Source organism: Coloeus monedula (genome assembly GCF_965178545.1).
Source record: "Coloeus monedula genome assembly, chromosome: 6".
Taxonomy (NCBI): domain Eukaryota; kingdom Metazoa; phylum Chordata; class Aves; order Passeriformes; family Corvidae; genus Coloeus; species Coloeus monedula.
This window is the reverse complement of record NC_138786.1, coordinates 47,342,394-47,355,346: the sequence shown is the minus strand read 5'-3', so window position 1 is coordinate 47,355,346 and position 12,953 is coordinate 47,342,394. Positions and strand designations below refer to the sequence as shown.

General features: G+C 40.6%; 1 protein-coding gene across 2 annotated transcripts in view; it reads left to right on the top strand.

Moving 5' to 3' along the window:
* The first annotated feature begins 6,190 nt into the window (after positions 1–6,190).
* The window catches only part of EML5 (EMAP like 5), a 103,376-nt gene continuing 96,613 nt past the window's right edge, over positions 6,191–12,953 (top strand). For both annotated transcript variants that reach the window (XM_082284176.1, XM_082284175.1), the window contains exon 1: positions 6,191–6,478. In XM_082284176.1, coding sequence (XP_082140302.1) covers positions 6,282–6,478 — 197 coding nt within the window. In that variant the 5' untranslated portion in view covers positions 6,191–6,281. The remainder of the gene's footprint in view (positions 6,479–12,953) is intronic.

Here is a 12,953-nt window from a genome sequence, read left to right as displayed (position 1 = left end):
TTGTCATAGTTGATAAACCTCCAGTATTGTATGTTGATGCTATGGGGTGACTTATGGTTAAGATATTTCATGATTCCTTTTGACAGCTAAGCTTTTTGAGACCTTTTGCAAAGTCAGTACTCTGCATTGTATTTTGAAAACCTCATCAACCACTGTGTAAAAGGAGGTCATCTTGACCTTACAATTAATTTTTAATCCAATAATTATCATCAGCCAGCTGAAATTTTAATTCATTCCCCAAACAATATTAACAACATAGTTTGGGGTTGATCAGCCTACACTATCCTAGTTGTAAAAAAAGTATTTAAAACAGGTATAAAAGTTATCACTGTGTGCAAAGGTATTGTTTCACATTGGTTTTGATCATATCATAAAATGGAGCCTGAGATAGCTGTCACATAAGTAGAATTTAAAATAAATTGTATCTATATTTAGTCATTAGTCAACAGTTGAAATTGATTTGATGAATTCAGAATCAGATTTTTATCATAAGTCTATTGATAGAAAATGCATTGGTATTTAACTACCATCCCTGCATTTAAACCTGTTGAGGTTGTCATATGCTATGTCAAACGCTGGTCTTGATACAAGTTCTTCAAATCACCTAGATGATTTATAACTTCAGTACACATATAATTTTACCTAAACTGCACACTAAAGAAAGCTGTTTAGATCCAAGTTGCTCATATGTTGATTAGATCCATGCTATGTAAACAGAGTGTCATTGCTGAAAGAAACTGAGTGCTCCACTGGGGTGCATCAGAATGCATTCTGGTGTCAGTTTGTTGGCAGTCAGAAACACAGTAGTTTTTTCATTGTCTATAGACTAAAAATAATTATTATAGTGGACTGTTCCCATGTGCAAACACAGATTTTAGGGCCAAAGCTCATGATAGACATTTTAAGAAAGAATATAAATGTTAGCACCTAACTTCTGAGACTAATAATAAACATTATTTTACTACACCAACTTCAAATGGAACTAAATGTAGAAGTTCATTTGCATTTATTTGGGGAAAAATATAGATGGATGGAAGTTCTTAGACTGAGATTTTTGCCGTTGAATTCAGAAACCCATCTTACACTTTGAAAAGAGAGGATTTGAACTCTGCATTACCATAAAACAAGATCTTATGGTAAAAACATCATAGCTAAAGAAGGCACCATGCAGCTCTCGGTACTTGTGTTTCCTCTGCAGTTTCAGCCGATACTGTTTACTGATGTACTCGCATCACTTCCAAATGTCCAGAAATTATTGCTTTCTATAGTAATTATGAGTTAACTTAATTTCAATGATGTTTATATCTTATTCATCCCTTTGCCAGACCTAAGTTGGGAAACCATTACCTGAGGACATTTCTAAATCAAATTTCTGTGAATAAATGTATTGTGGCCTTGGTTGCTGTCTGTATTGTGACATGTTCATTGTCTTTTCGATAGGGTACCTGTTTCTTCTAGTGCCTAGCATGAATGTTTACCAAATTAATACAATTCCTATAATTATCAGGGTGTAATTTAACTTGCAGAAACAGAAAAAATAATGTCCATAATATTTAATTCTATACACATATAATTATTTTATTTTAATGTCAGCCATTATATAGAGTTCATCAATCAGTACCAAAAGAAAACACAGATTCATAGTTACCAAGTTTATAATAGAACTTGCTTTTTAAATGGTTACAGAATTGGATGAGGCTTCGACATAGGACATGATTTTAAAAAGCAGTTGCATTTTTCTCTTCAAAGCATGTCAGCTACACCATTCTGAAATTGTCAGAATTTTTGGAAGTACAGTATAATGTACTCATGGCTTATTGCTCTTTAGCTCATCATTTTCCAACACCGTATTATAAAGATACCTCCTTATGTGACCATACCCTGTACATGCTCCCATCCTGTATTTCCCAGACTCTTGTGTTGAGATGTGAAGAAATTAGTAACTTTTCCTGTGCCATTTTCTTAACCCTAAGTCCTTCCTTTGATTTTTGATGAGGCAGTAGACTTACTGATTATGTCAAGCATTCTTATTTCTAATGTTACTCTTTAAAAAAATCTCTGATGTTAATTTAATAAAATATCTCTGTCCTTTAAAAATTTTTAATAATTCACATCTAATATGTTGCTGATATGGTATAAAATATCTCATTAAACTTTCATTTTCTGAAGGAGAATTAACTCACCTAGTGTTTGAGTTTGCGATGCTGTCTTTTTTCCTCAACTTCTTATATTTATCCAATAGTAAACTGGCCTTTGTGATCCTACATGTTTGCCTCAGTGCTGTGAAATGGTAGCAGGTAATTCTTATTACTCTCTCAAAAGTAGGTTTCTTAGTTTTGCAAAATATTCTTTTCGGACATTGTGTTCCCATAATAGACTGAGACCTTTTAATCCTCAAGAATGTTGAAATTAATGTTGTCACTGTTGTTCATCTCTTTCATATTATATAATTACTACTTGAACCAGCTACTCTGTGTTACTTAGGATTTAACAGAGAATAATCCCTCATCTTGTGTGCTCTGGAATTAGCTGTTCCAAGAGCATTTGTTTAAGAAATCACTTCTCTAAGCCTTGTTCCATTTAGCAGAACTTGAGATACATTGTAAATATATTTGCAATATGCTAAGAAGTATGTTTTCTTAAAAGTATACACTGTGAAACATTAAAATGCCACTTACGTGATTTCATTTAGAGAGGTGATATACCCATGTCACTGTGTAATAATGAAACATAATTTGCAGTGAGTATCTGACATAATAGGGAAGATATAAAACCCACCACAGGCAGCTAAGGCAAAACAGCCAGACACTTGTAAAATACTTACTGGAAGAACATAAAATGTCTTATTTGTCTGAAAGGTCATTTGCTTCCCACTGCAGCCGTAGTGGCAATAAAGCATACCTGACCCTGCGATTGGTGCAGTCGTTACAGCATGGTGCTGATAACACCAGGGTCGTGGGTTTGATTCCTGTATGGGCCATCCATATAAGAGCTGGACTCGATGATCCTTGTCGGTTCCTTCGAACGCAGAGTATTCTGTGGAATCTCTGCGATTTCCTTTCCCTGCGAACATCACCTGGCCCCGTGTGCTCTGCCCGCAGCGATCAGCACCTCGGACAGCGCCGTGCCCGTCCCGCCAGGCTCGGCCGCGCGCCCCGGGCTGCCGCGAGCGACCGGAGAGCGCTCCTGGCCCGCAACAGCTCGGAAAGGACCGGCCGTGCTCAGTTTCTGCGTCTGCCGAGAAACAGAATGGACAGGGACTGGTTGTCTGAGTTCTGGGGTAAATGTGCAACGCAAACAAGAATGCCACGCTGATGGAGGGACATTGCGGGGCCTTGTGGCTCCCAAAGCGTTGACTGCCCGCTATGAGTGAGTGATACGTGTGGAGACATCCAGAGACCAAAGGAATGATGTGTGCCCGAGTGGGAACGCTAGACAGAGCAAGGAGAGAGGAAGAGGTTGTTATGCTACACTGCTTCCTATTCCTGTCAAAAATAGATGCCAAGTGTGTAAAATTTCCCTCGCACACCTTGTGCATCAGCATAAGGTTAGTAAACTATGCCAATGAATAGTTTTCCTCTCATAATTTTCTCTCAGGAAATGCACCACTTTAGAGATAGCAGTAAATTCCCGAAAAATCTAAAGTGTTTGTGGGGTGAATGTGATGTGCAGCTGTTCCCATCCTCACACTGCATATATGTAGTTTTTCTGACTACGGTTGTGGGTTCTTCTGTTCATTACACAAAACATGATCTGCAACTTCCACTTGAAGACAATGTTGTTACATATTAAATTTTCTTCCCGATTGCTGGGGTTTTTTTCTCTTCAGTTTTAGTTTTGGAACAAGTGACTGAAAACAGCCTGTTCACTTTCAATTACTAAATACTCTCTTGCTCTAATTTCTGAGTTGCAAGTAAGATGACAAGATTAACATTTTAGTTCCATTGAAGTTAATACTATGCATTAGTATTGATCTCAGGAGATCCAGAATTTCCCTTTAAGTACTAATCTAAGAAAAATATGTATTTATAGAGAGTAGAAGAAAGTAAAGACACCATAATTATGGTTTTTGTACATTCATTTTAAATATTCATTATATGGGCAGTAAATAGAAAATTAATATATTCTTAATTTATACCATAAAAATACTCCCACTTTCAAATGAGCTTTTGCAACAGCAGAAGTCAAATATATCAGATGCCTATGACTGCTGATAATCAATCCAATTTCCAGAATGAGATTAGGCATCATTATAGACTTTTTCTGTATCCACCTTTCCCATGGGATAGCAACACAGAACAGCCATGCAGAATTAACATCTGATTAGAAAGAATAATACATTTTGCAGTTCTAAGACAAGCTAGTTGAGAACTGTCCAGTCCATTTCCCTGGCTAGTTACCCCTCTCAGGACTTCCTGAGAAACTGTGGCTCCCTAAGTTCAAAGGCGCTCCAGCTGTTTAGGAAGCAAGTAGAAGGGGGGAAAAGACCGCTTGTGATATTCTGACAGTAAGATTTGCTTTATCTGTTGGTTAGTATATACAGATTTTTGCCCTGATTAGGGATTAAAATCCTTTTCTTTAGTTCTAAAAGTTATATGTTTCCTGGAAGGGTAAGTTTCCTTCGGTGTAAGTTTCAGGCTGCATTAATCTCTCTGCAGATTTCTGTTCCATGCTGTGTTGTTTTCATTAAATGTGTGGGACTGAAAGCTGCATCTGAACCTGGTGTCACAAACACTGTCATTGTAAGAGCTTGAGAAAAATATTGTCTCTCAGTGTTTTACACTGTGAAAATATGTTAATATAAAGTTAATTGGCTGGAATGCTTAAATACATGCATTTTTACAAAAGAATTATTTTTCTAAAAAAATGAAAGGACTAATACAACATTAAGTTTCTGCAAGAAAGATTTAGGGGGAAAAACTCCCTTTAATTAAAATGAAAATAAAGTAGCATGCAAAAATGTCTCCAACGTGAACTAACTAGTTAAAAGTAAATGTTTTGTGGGAGAATAGTCAATATGAGTAATAAAACAGTAAAAGATCAAAAGAAAATAAAGAAATGGAGATTTAAAAATAGATTCTGATAAAATAAATACACTTGGAAAGCCAAACCTGTGCTGAAAGTAATAGGAAGAAGATTGGGTTTATTTTAAATTGTCAAACCAGACAGTTACCCAGGAGCTTTTAGAACAGCTATTCAGCTTTGTAGCACAAAGCTGTTCGCATGATAATGTACATGTTCATTTATTTAGCCAGCGAGGTACTCTATAGAGTAACAAAGCTGGGGTGGACCACGTTTTCCTGACCAAAATTCTGGACGTGGCGAGGGGGTTCCCCGGCACTGCTGGCTCATGCAGCACAGAAAAGTCGCTTCCACATCTGTGAGGTCGAAAAGTGGTGACTCTGCTATGTAAAACGCTTTGAGAACTGAGGCTGAAAAGTTGTGTATGGGGAAATTAGGGCTTGAATGGGGAAGTAACTTCCGTGTGGTGCGTGAGTCAGGCGGTGGGCTGAAAGGGTTAACCATTCGTCATTAAAAATTACAGTTGACATTTTCTTCTCGGATGAAACGGAGCTGGCGTGCCGCCGGTCCCCAGTGAGAGCGGGGGGTGACTTCCACACACGGCCGAGAAGGGGCTGGGACTCATCCAGTCCCAGTGGCTGCCGAGAGCCGGCGGCGGTGCGTCGGGGAAAGGCAAGGGACGGGCATGCTCCCCGAAGGGACAGTAAAAACAAAAACCCCTTAAACTTGGGGAAGGGGGAGAAGACAAAGGGGAAAAAAAAAAAGGTAAATTAAAAAAGCCCCGCGACACGCCAGAACGCGCGGTGGCGAAGCGCGTTCCCGCCTGCCCGCTCGCCGCCACCACTCGGCGGCCCGTCCCCGCTCGGTCCCCGCTCGGTCCCCGCTCGGTCCCGCGTCGCCCCCGCTGCCCGCGCCCCCCGCAGCCCGCCGGGCCCGCCCGGCCGCTGACGGCGCCGCCCTCGGCGCAGGCGCATCGGGGGCGCGGGGGGGCCGGAGCAGCGCCGCGCCCTCGCTCCGCGTCCCGGGCGGTGTCTCAGCGCAGCCATGTCTGGCGGCGCGGGGCGGCGAGGCGCGCTCGGGCGGCGGCGCCCTCTGTGAGGCGGCGGCGGACGAGCGGCGGCGGCGGGCATCCATGTCGGCGGGCAGGGATTAGCGCGGCGGGCACCCAGCCGAGCGGAGGGGGCGGCCGGCCCGTCGCCCCCTTCCCGCGGGGTCTCCGGCGGGAGCGAGCCGTACCCGGCTGGCGGGGGCGGGTGGACATGGCTGACCGGAGCGCGCCGAGCTGCCACCTGCGGCTGGAGTGGGTCTACGGCTACCGGGGTCATCAGTGCCGCAACAACCTCTATTACACGGCGGCCAAGGAGATCGTCTACTTCGTGGCGGGGGTCGGCGTGGTCTACAGCCCCCGGGAGCACCGGCAAAAATTCTACCTGGGGCACCAGGACGACATCATCAGGTACCGCCGGCGCCGCGCGTCCCCGGGCCGCATCCCGCCGCGGGCTCCGACCCACTCCGGCCGTCCCGGCCGCACAGCCCCGGCTCGTCTCCCGCCCGCTCCTCCCTTCCCCCTGGAGCGGGGCTTGAGTATCCCCCCGCAGCCGCCTGCCCCAGGTTCCGTCCCGGGCAGTGCCGGTGATCCGCGTCCCGCCGGTGCCGTGGGGATCCGGGGAGCGGACCGAAATACGTCAAGGACAGTCAGCGCTTCCTCACCGCCCCCCCCGCCCGGGCTTCGCCGTGGGTAGAAACAGCCTGGAAATGGCTTTTAGCTGTCGGATTTAATCAGCCGTGTTGTGTGTCCCCCACTGCCGCCGGTGCGCGGTGCCGAACTTGTACGGGCGCCTGTGCCCGGCGCGGCAGCCCGAGGGTCGCCGCTCGGTCCCCCGCCGTCCCTGAATGTCAAAGGGCCGGCGGGAGGAGAAGCAGTAATCGCGTGTGTGCCCCGGAGCACTTGGGCTGCGGAGGAGGTTAATCTGTAGCAGGTAGACCTTTGTCTAGTGTTTAAGAGGCGACGATTACATGGGGAATTAGTGGCCTGCCCGTAACTCACGCAACTTTTAGAGTAATCTTAAAAGAACAGCCTTTCTTGAGAAGTTGAGGCTTCTTCTATAGCTCAGTAGTTCACTTGTCAGGGAATGTTTTCAGGTGCTGAGTTCATTAAAAAAATAATTACAAACTGATGTTGCAGAAAAAATGTGCTGGTGTAATTTCTTGTGTGTATTTCCACTCCAAGGATGCTTTCGTAAGCCTAGTGGTGTTGTGAGATCAATGAGAGAATTTGAGGAGTATGAAGGGCAGATGTGAGCCTGAGTCATCAATCTTTTCCCTTCCAGTAGGTGTCATTGCAGATGGATTTTAAATTCTGATTTGTTTTGGTCTTCCTGTTGGGGTAAGAGCTAGCAGTGGATATTGTTGTAGGTCTTTTGTAGGTTTTACAGCACAAAATCTGTTATTATGATGCTTAATGCTCCAAGGCATACCTTCTGTATGTGTTACTCATGAGTAACAGGTATTGCCTGCAGAGAGCAGAATAGATGCTATTTCTTTCATTTAAACTTTTAGACACACTAGAAAACTTGGTCATAGTGGCCACTTTTTTCCTTTGTTTAAGTCTTCTTCTTGAAGAAATTTAAATAGTTTTGAAGTATGGCTGTGAATGTTCCTTAGAAGGGTGTCACTTCCATAGTATATTTCTCCTTGGTGCTAAACATGGGAAGGAAACCTAGTCAGTGTACCATGGTAGACCATTGTACTAGGGATGTTGAATCAGGAGTTTGAATCACTGTTATTTGCATTGCTTAATGTTTTAACATTCTCACTTTAATCCAGGAGAAACTATTTTCTTAAGAACTGCTAGCCACCTATGATGTCAGGTGCTGCGGGAAATCCAGACCCACAACTTGCTATTGTGCTAAGGAAGCGGTGGCTCACTGCTTGTTCTAAGGCCGCGGTAGTGTAATATTACACATTTAATACCGTGTATTCATGACTGCTTCCGAGTGACATTGCTTGTTTCAGTAGCACTTCTTGTAGCATAAGAATTACATGGATTTGAGCTACAACCGGGCAAGATTTTTGTTTGCGTGTGGTAACAGTTTCCTGCTCAGTCTCTCTCAGCTTTGGTACAGTGTGCTACATTTGGCCAAAATGTGACAGAATTATTTAGACTAGTACTAAATTAAAAAAAAAAAAAAAAGTCTGCTGTACGTCAGCTAACCGGAGAGAAAGTGTATGTATCTGGTTTGTGTATGTACTTTGATTTGAATGGTACCATGGCCCAGCATAGCGGAGTTTCTCCTGCTCTGAATTGTATTGACGTGAGAATATAATTCTAAGTATGTTAAAGCATTACAGGTTTATGCAGTTAGAATTTTGCATGCTTCTTGAATGCAAAAGCTATACAGAAATAGTAGTATGCTTGAAGAAGAATGCTTGATTTAAAAGCAATGTGGCTATTTCTAGTAAGATCAGACTTGCAGTGATCAGTCTTTCACTTGCTACTTTTTCTAAAATGCAACATGGTACAATTTAAAGTGCCATCTTGCACTTTTCCTGACTCTATGTGGTTACCTAAACATGTTAGTTCTCAATATTTAAATGAGTCATAGGAAGGTCAAATATTAAAAAAAAAAAAACCAAAAAGCAAAAACCAAAAAGCAGGTGCAAAAATGGGATTATGTAATATAATAATCAGTGTTACTAAATTTTCTCTCTGAAGATAAACTTAACTGTTGTATTGCAAAATAATTAATATATTTTGTGCTCTAATAGTCTCAACAAGTACTGTCTGAATGCTGAGATATTTGGGATTTTTTAGTGAAAGCAATGGGAGGATTGAGTATCTTTTTACAAGTACAGGATCTCATTTGTGAAAGCAGTTCTGGTGACTGAAAATCTTATATATTTAAAGAATCAAACTTCCATGAGCCCAGCTCCATAGCTACAAGGACTAAGCATAAATATTGCTCACTACATGGTGATATTATTAGTACTCTTCGTTATGAGAACTTTTATACTGTTAGCGTTCTTTGGATGACATTGTAATTGTAAACATCAATCAGGAGAAAGGAACTGCAATTCTTAAGTCAGAGACCATTTCTTTAGTAGTAGAAAACAGTATTATTTGAGTAATGGATAGTCAAAGGACATTTTCCATTGGAAATTTCTTACACTAGCAGTTAGTTTTTGTTCTGCTTTTAAGTTTTACCTCCTTTTGTTAAATGAAACCCTGTAAACCTGCTGTAGGATTTTTTATATAATTAGATGTTTTAACATAATTTATTTTCAGTATAAATGTCTAATCTTAATTTTAATCACAGTGTCCACACCCCAAACCCCTCAGGCTCAGTTAACTGTATAGTGAAAGTAAGAGAGTTCTCTTTCAGTGTTTTGTCCCTCAGATCTATTGAAAACTCTTTTGGGCTAGAAGAGGATAGTTAAGAACATTTAAAATGTATTTTATTAGTCTGTTTTTGGTTGTTTGTTTGGTTTTTTTTTAACTGAACAATGTCAGTTATAATCCATTTTTAAAAGGACTCTTCTTGCTTGCTGGTGACCTCTTGGTTTTTATGTTTGTTTTTTATCTCTTCTGAGATTTACTTTCCAGAAATCAACTCACTGTTCTGGAGGATACAGTTACATGTTTTCAATCTTACTTTTCTCCCATTTCTTATGTGTTTGCATATTTTTATTGTTGAGCTCCAGGATGCATTCGAACACTTGTAGAAAGTGTCACTTAGATGCAGAAACACTTTGAAAGTTTGCATCTTTTGGGAGTGCAGATAACTGAGTTTCTTGCATTTTCAAGAGTAAGGAAGGAGAAAAATCTTGTACATGAAATCTCAGGTGACTTGCTTTGATCTCTTGCCGGCAGCATAACTTGGATGTCTGCTGTGTTTGTGGAAGTTCCCTGTCCAGCCTGGGTTGTGTATGTGTAGGAGATATTAGTACTGAGTGAAAATGCAAGTTATTCCTACAAAGCTACTGGTTTCAAGTGTGTGTTCTCTAGGATTTAATGAATCACCAAACTAGCTTGTGTTGTGTAGAATGGTTTGCTTTCTGGTAGACGAGGAAGAAACAGTATCTTGGTGTGTTCAGGTTAGATCTTAACTTCGTTCTCTCCATAATTTTACTGATTTAGAGGATCATAGGTTATTTAATGTGGGCTGTTCTTCAGAGAGACCTTAGGGTGAACGTATTTAAACCTGATCTGTATCAAGATTTCAGAAGATGCCCCCTCAGAGCATTTACTTGTCATACTGTAAAACTCATGCTCATGTTGAGACTCCTTATTTGTCTGGGCTAGCAAAAGCATATTTATGTATTGTATTTTTTTTGATGTAAGGTGAGAAAATTGGAAAGCGTGAACTTATCCACCTTTTAAAATGGCTGTCCACTGGCAAAAGCCTTTAATGTCATAATGTCACTAGGACAATTCTCTATGCTGATGTGCTCCAAGGAGACTGCTGACATGCTCCAAGGTGACTTGTAGAATAATTTTTCTTTTTGATGCATTTTTTTGCTTCTTTCTTTTTTTTTTTTTTTTTTTTTTTCTCTTAATGCTAGCCCTGTGACCATCTTTTTTTTTTTGTGGGCTTCAAAGTACTGGAATTTTACTGGGAATTAACTTTTCATCTGACATTGATGATGCTATTGAAAAATAAAATCAAAATGTGAGGTTAAACCAGTGCATCTTTTTGAGATCTTTAGTAGACTTGGCAAAAGTGCATATTCCGCTTTCCATTATGTCTGTTCTTGATTTCAAACTTTAGCACTTATCTGTAATTCTCCTTTTGCAACATTATGCTGACACAAAACAAACCACACAACTGTGCCAGTCACAGAAAGAAGAATTATGTTTCTCTGTCAGAAGGAAACAAATGAGGAAAAGTTGTTGTCTCTGTCCTACTTTTTAAATATCCATTATGTGAGCTAGCTGGCAAATAATAGTGCTTTTGTATATTCTTCCTAGAAGTTTATCTCTGTGACTACTTGATTAAGGTGTTTGTGGTACATTTAGGTTTAGTTGCTTAAGGTAGTAGCTGGCACACTTTATGCTAGTAAGAACTCTTGAATCTCTGCTGATAATGGCATTTATAGCTCTGCTGTTGAGCAACCATAGGCTGTGTCTAATAAGTTAATTTCCCTGCCTGTTTGAAGTCTGTACATTTTTCCTTGTCTTGGACTAACTTGCGGGAAAGAAATCATGCATCATCTGCCCTAGGACTCAGTCAGTGTTCTGCTTTTAGGGCAAACATAACTCTAAAAATTATTCAGAAAACATTGAAATTCTTTACTGTTAGAAGTTCTAGTACCAGAAACTAACCAATACCCTGCTACAAAGACAGAGGAGAAAGAAATGGCTCTACTTTCAGTTTGGTTAAAACCAAACTGTGGTTATTTTCCCCCTTTGTGCCCCTCTGTATCCAAGACTGTAGAGAGGTAAATTGCATGTTTACAGGGAGCAGAGGTATATGCAAGACAGGTAGAAAGAATGGCAGAGCATTTCTCTGTATTCTCACAGAGATAGGGTACGGCTGTTTCCAAACAAAGCAAAAAATAATTTGCTTGTCTAAATCACGGCTTTTCTTAAAACTTGTTGCTGTGAACTCTGTAGGAATTAACCAAACTTTGTTCTCCAAGGAATAAAAATAAGCAGCCATACCTCTGGACCCTAAATTGTGGTCTTTCCAGGCACTTTATTTAAAACTGTGTTCTTTTTATATTTCAAATTTCAGCTCAATCTACAGGAGATTGTCCTTCCTGAGATACTATGTTTTTTTTTCCTGTGTTCCAGGCAAAATAAACAATTTCTTTTTAGTGTCAGCATTTCTTAGGTTCTAGTGAAAACCACAACCACTAATATCATCTGTGCTCTCTGGTGTTAGTGCTGTCCGCCAACTCCAATTTATCTATTTATTGTCGCACTCCGAATGTTAGTCTAACCATCAACATCTAAGAAATCCTTGGACTCTGTCAGCTGCTTTCTAAGACTGCTCCTAGATAAAGCTCCCCGGGAGGCAGGTCCAGCTTTCCTCTGTGTGGCTGTCAGCTATGGTTTGCAAACAGAAATTCTAGCAATGCAGTGATTAGTCATATCCTAGTTTTGAATGGCAACAGATCTTTTCCTCACCCTCTCTTTTCATTAGCTGTGCATTGTTATGACGTTGGATGACCTGCTGTTGGACTTTTTTAATAAAGATGCTGTGTATTTCTACCCCCTCATTGTATCATTCTGCCTCTCTTTGATCCCTTTTCAAGATTCTAGCAATCAAAAAAAAGTTATGAAAAAAGATAATATTTTTTCAGAAAAGGAACTAAACACGTTTCACAAGAACATAGAGGGAAATTCTTTTGTTTCCATCTTTTGTGTTCCACCAGTAGTCTAACACCTTAAGATTCATCCTAGTTCTCAAAAAATCTCAACAAATCGTTGAAGCAATTGAAAGTTGGGATATCTGCTGTCAGGTTTATTGTCTTGTTCTTGTCTGGAATAAATGGTGTATGTTTCTGACTGTACTGCAGATGACAGTCAAACACAAATATTAAGCAATAAAGACTAAGTTCAGCTACAACACTTTGTCTGGTGAAATTCTATTAATTGTTTTGGCAGTAGATCTGTGAAATTTCGGTAGGAATTTCATGATCAGTTGTGTATTTTGGATTTCAGGGAGTTTAACTGAGTGAATACCATGGTTGCCTTATAAGGAAAAATTTCTTAATTATCATGTGCAACCTCTTCTGTCTTTTGAATTATGAATGTGACAGAGGAAAAAAAAGCTTCGGCATGTTCTGGTGAGGAATTCTTTGTATGCACTTGAATTCTATGCAGTCCAGACCTTTCTTTCTAGAAGAGAACTCTCTTGTTTATTCATTTGCAGAAAGGTAATCTCCCATACTATTTCAATAATTATAGCCATTGAAGAAGGCCAGTC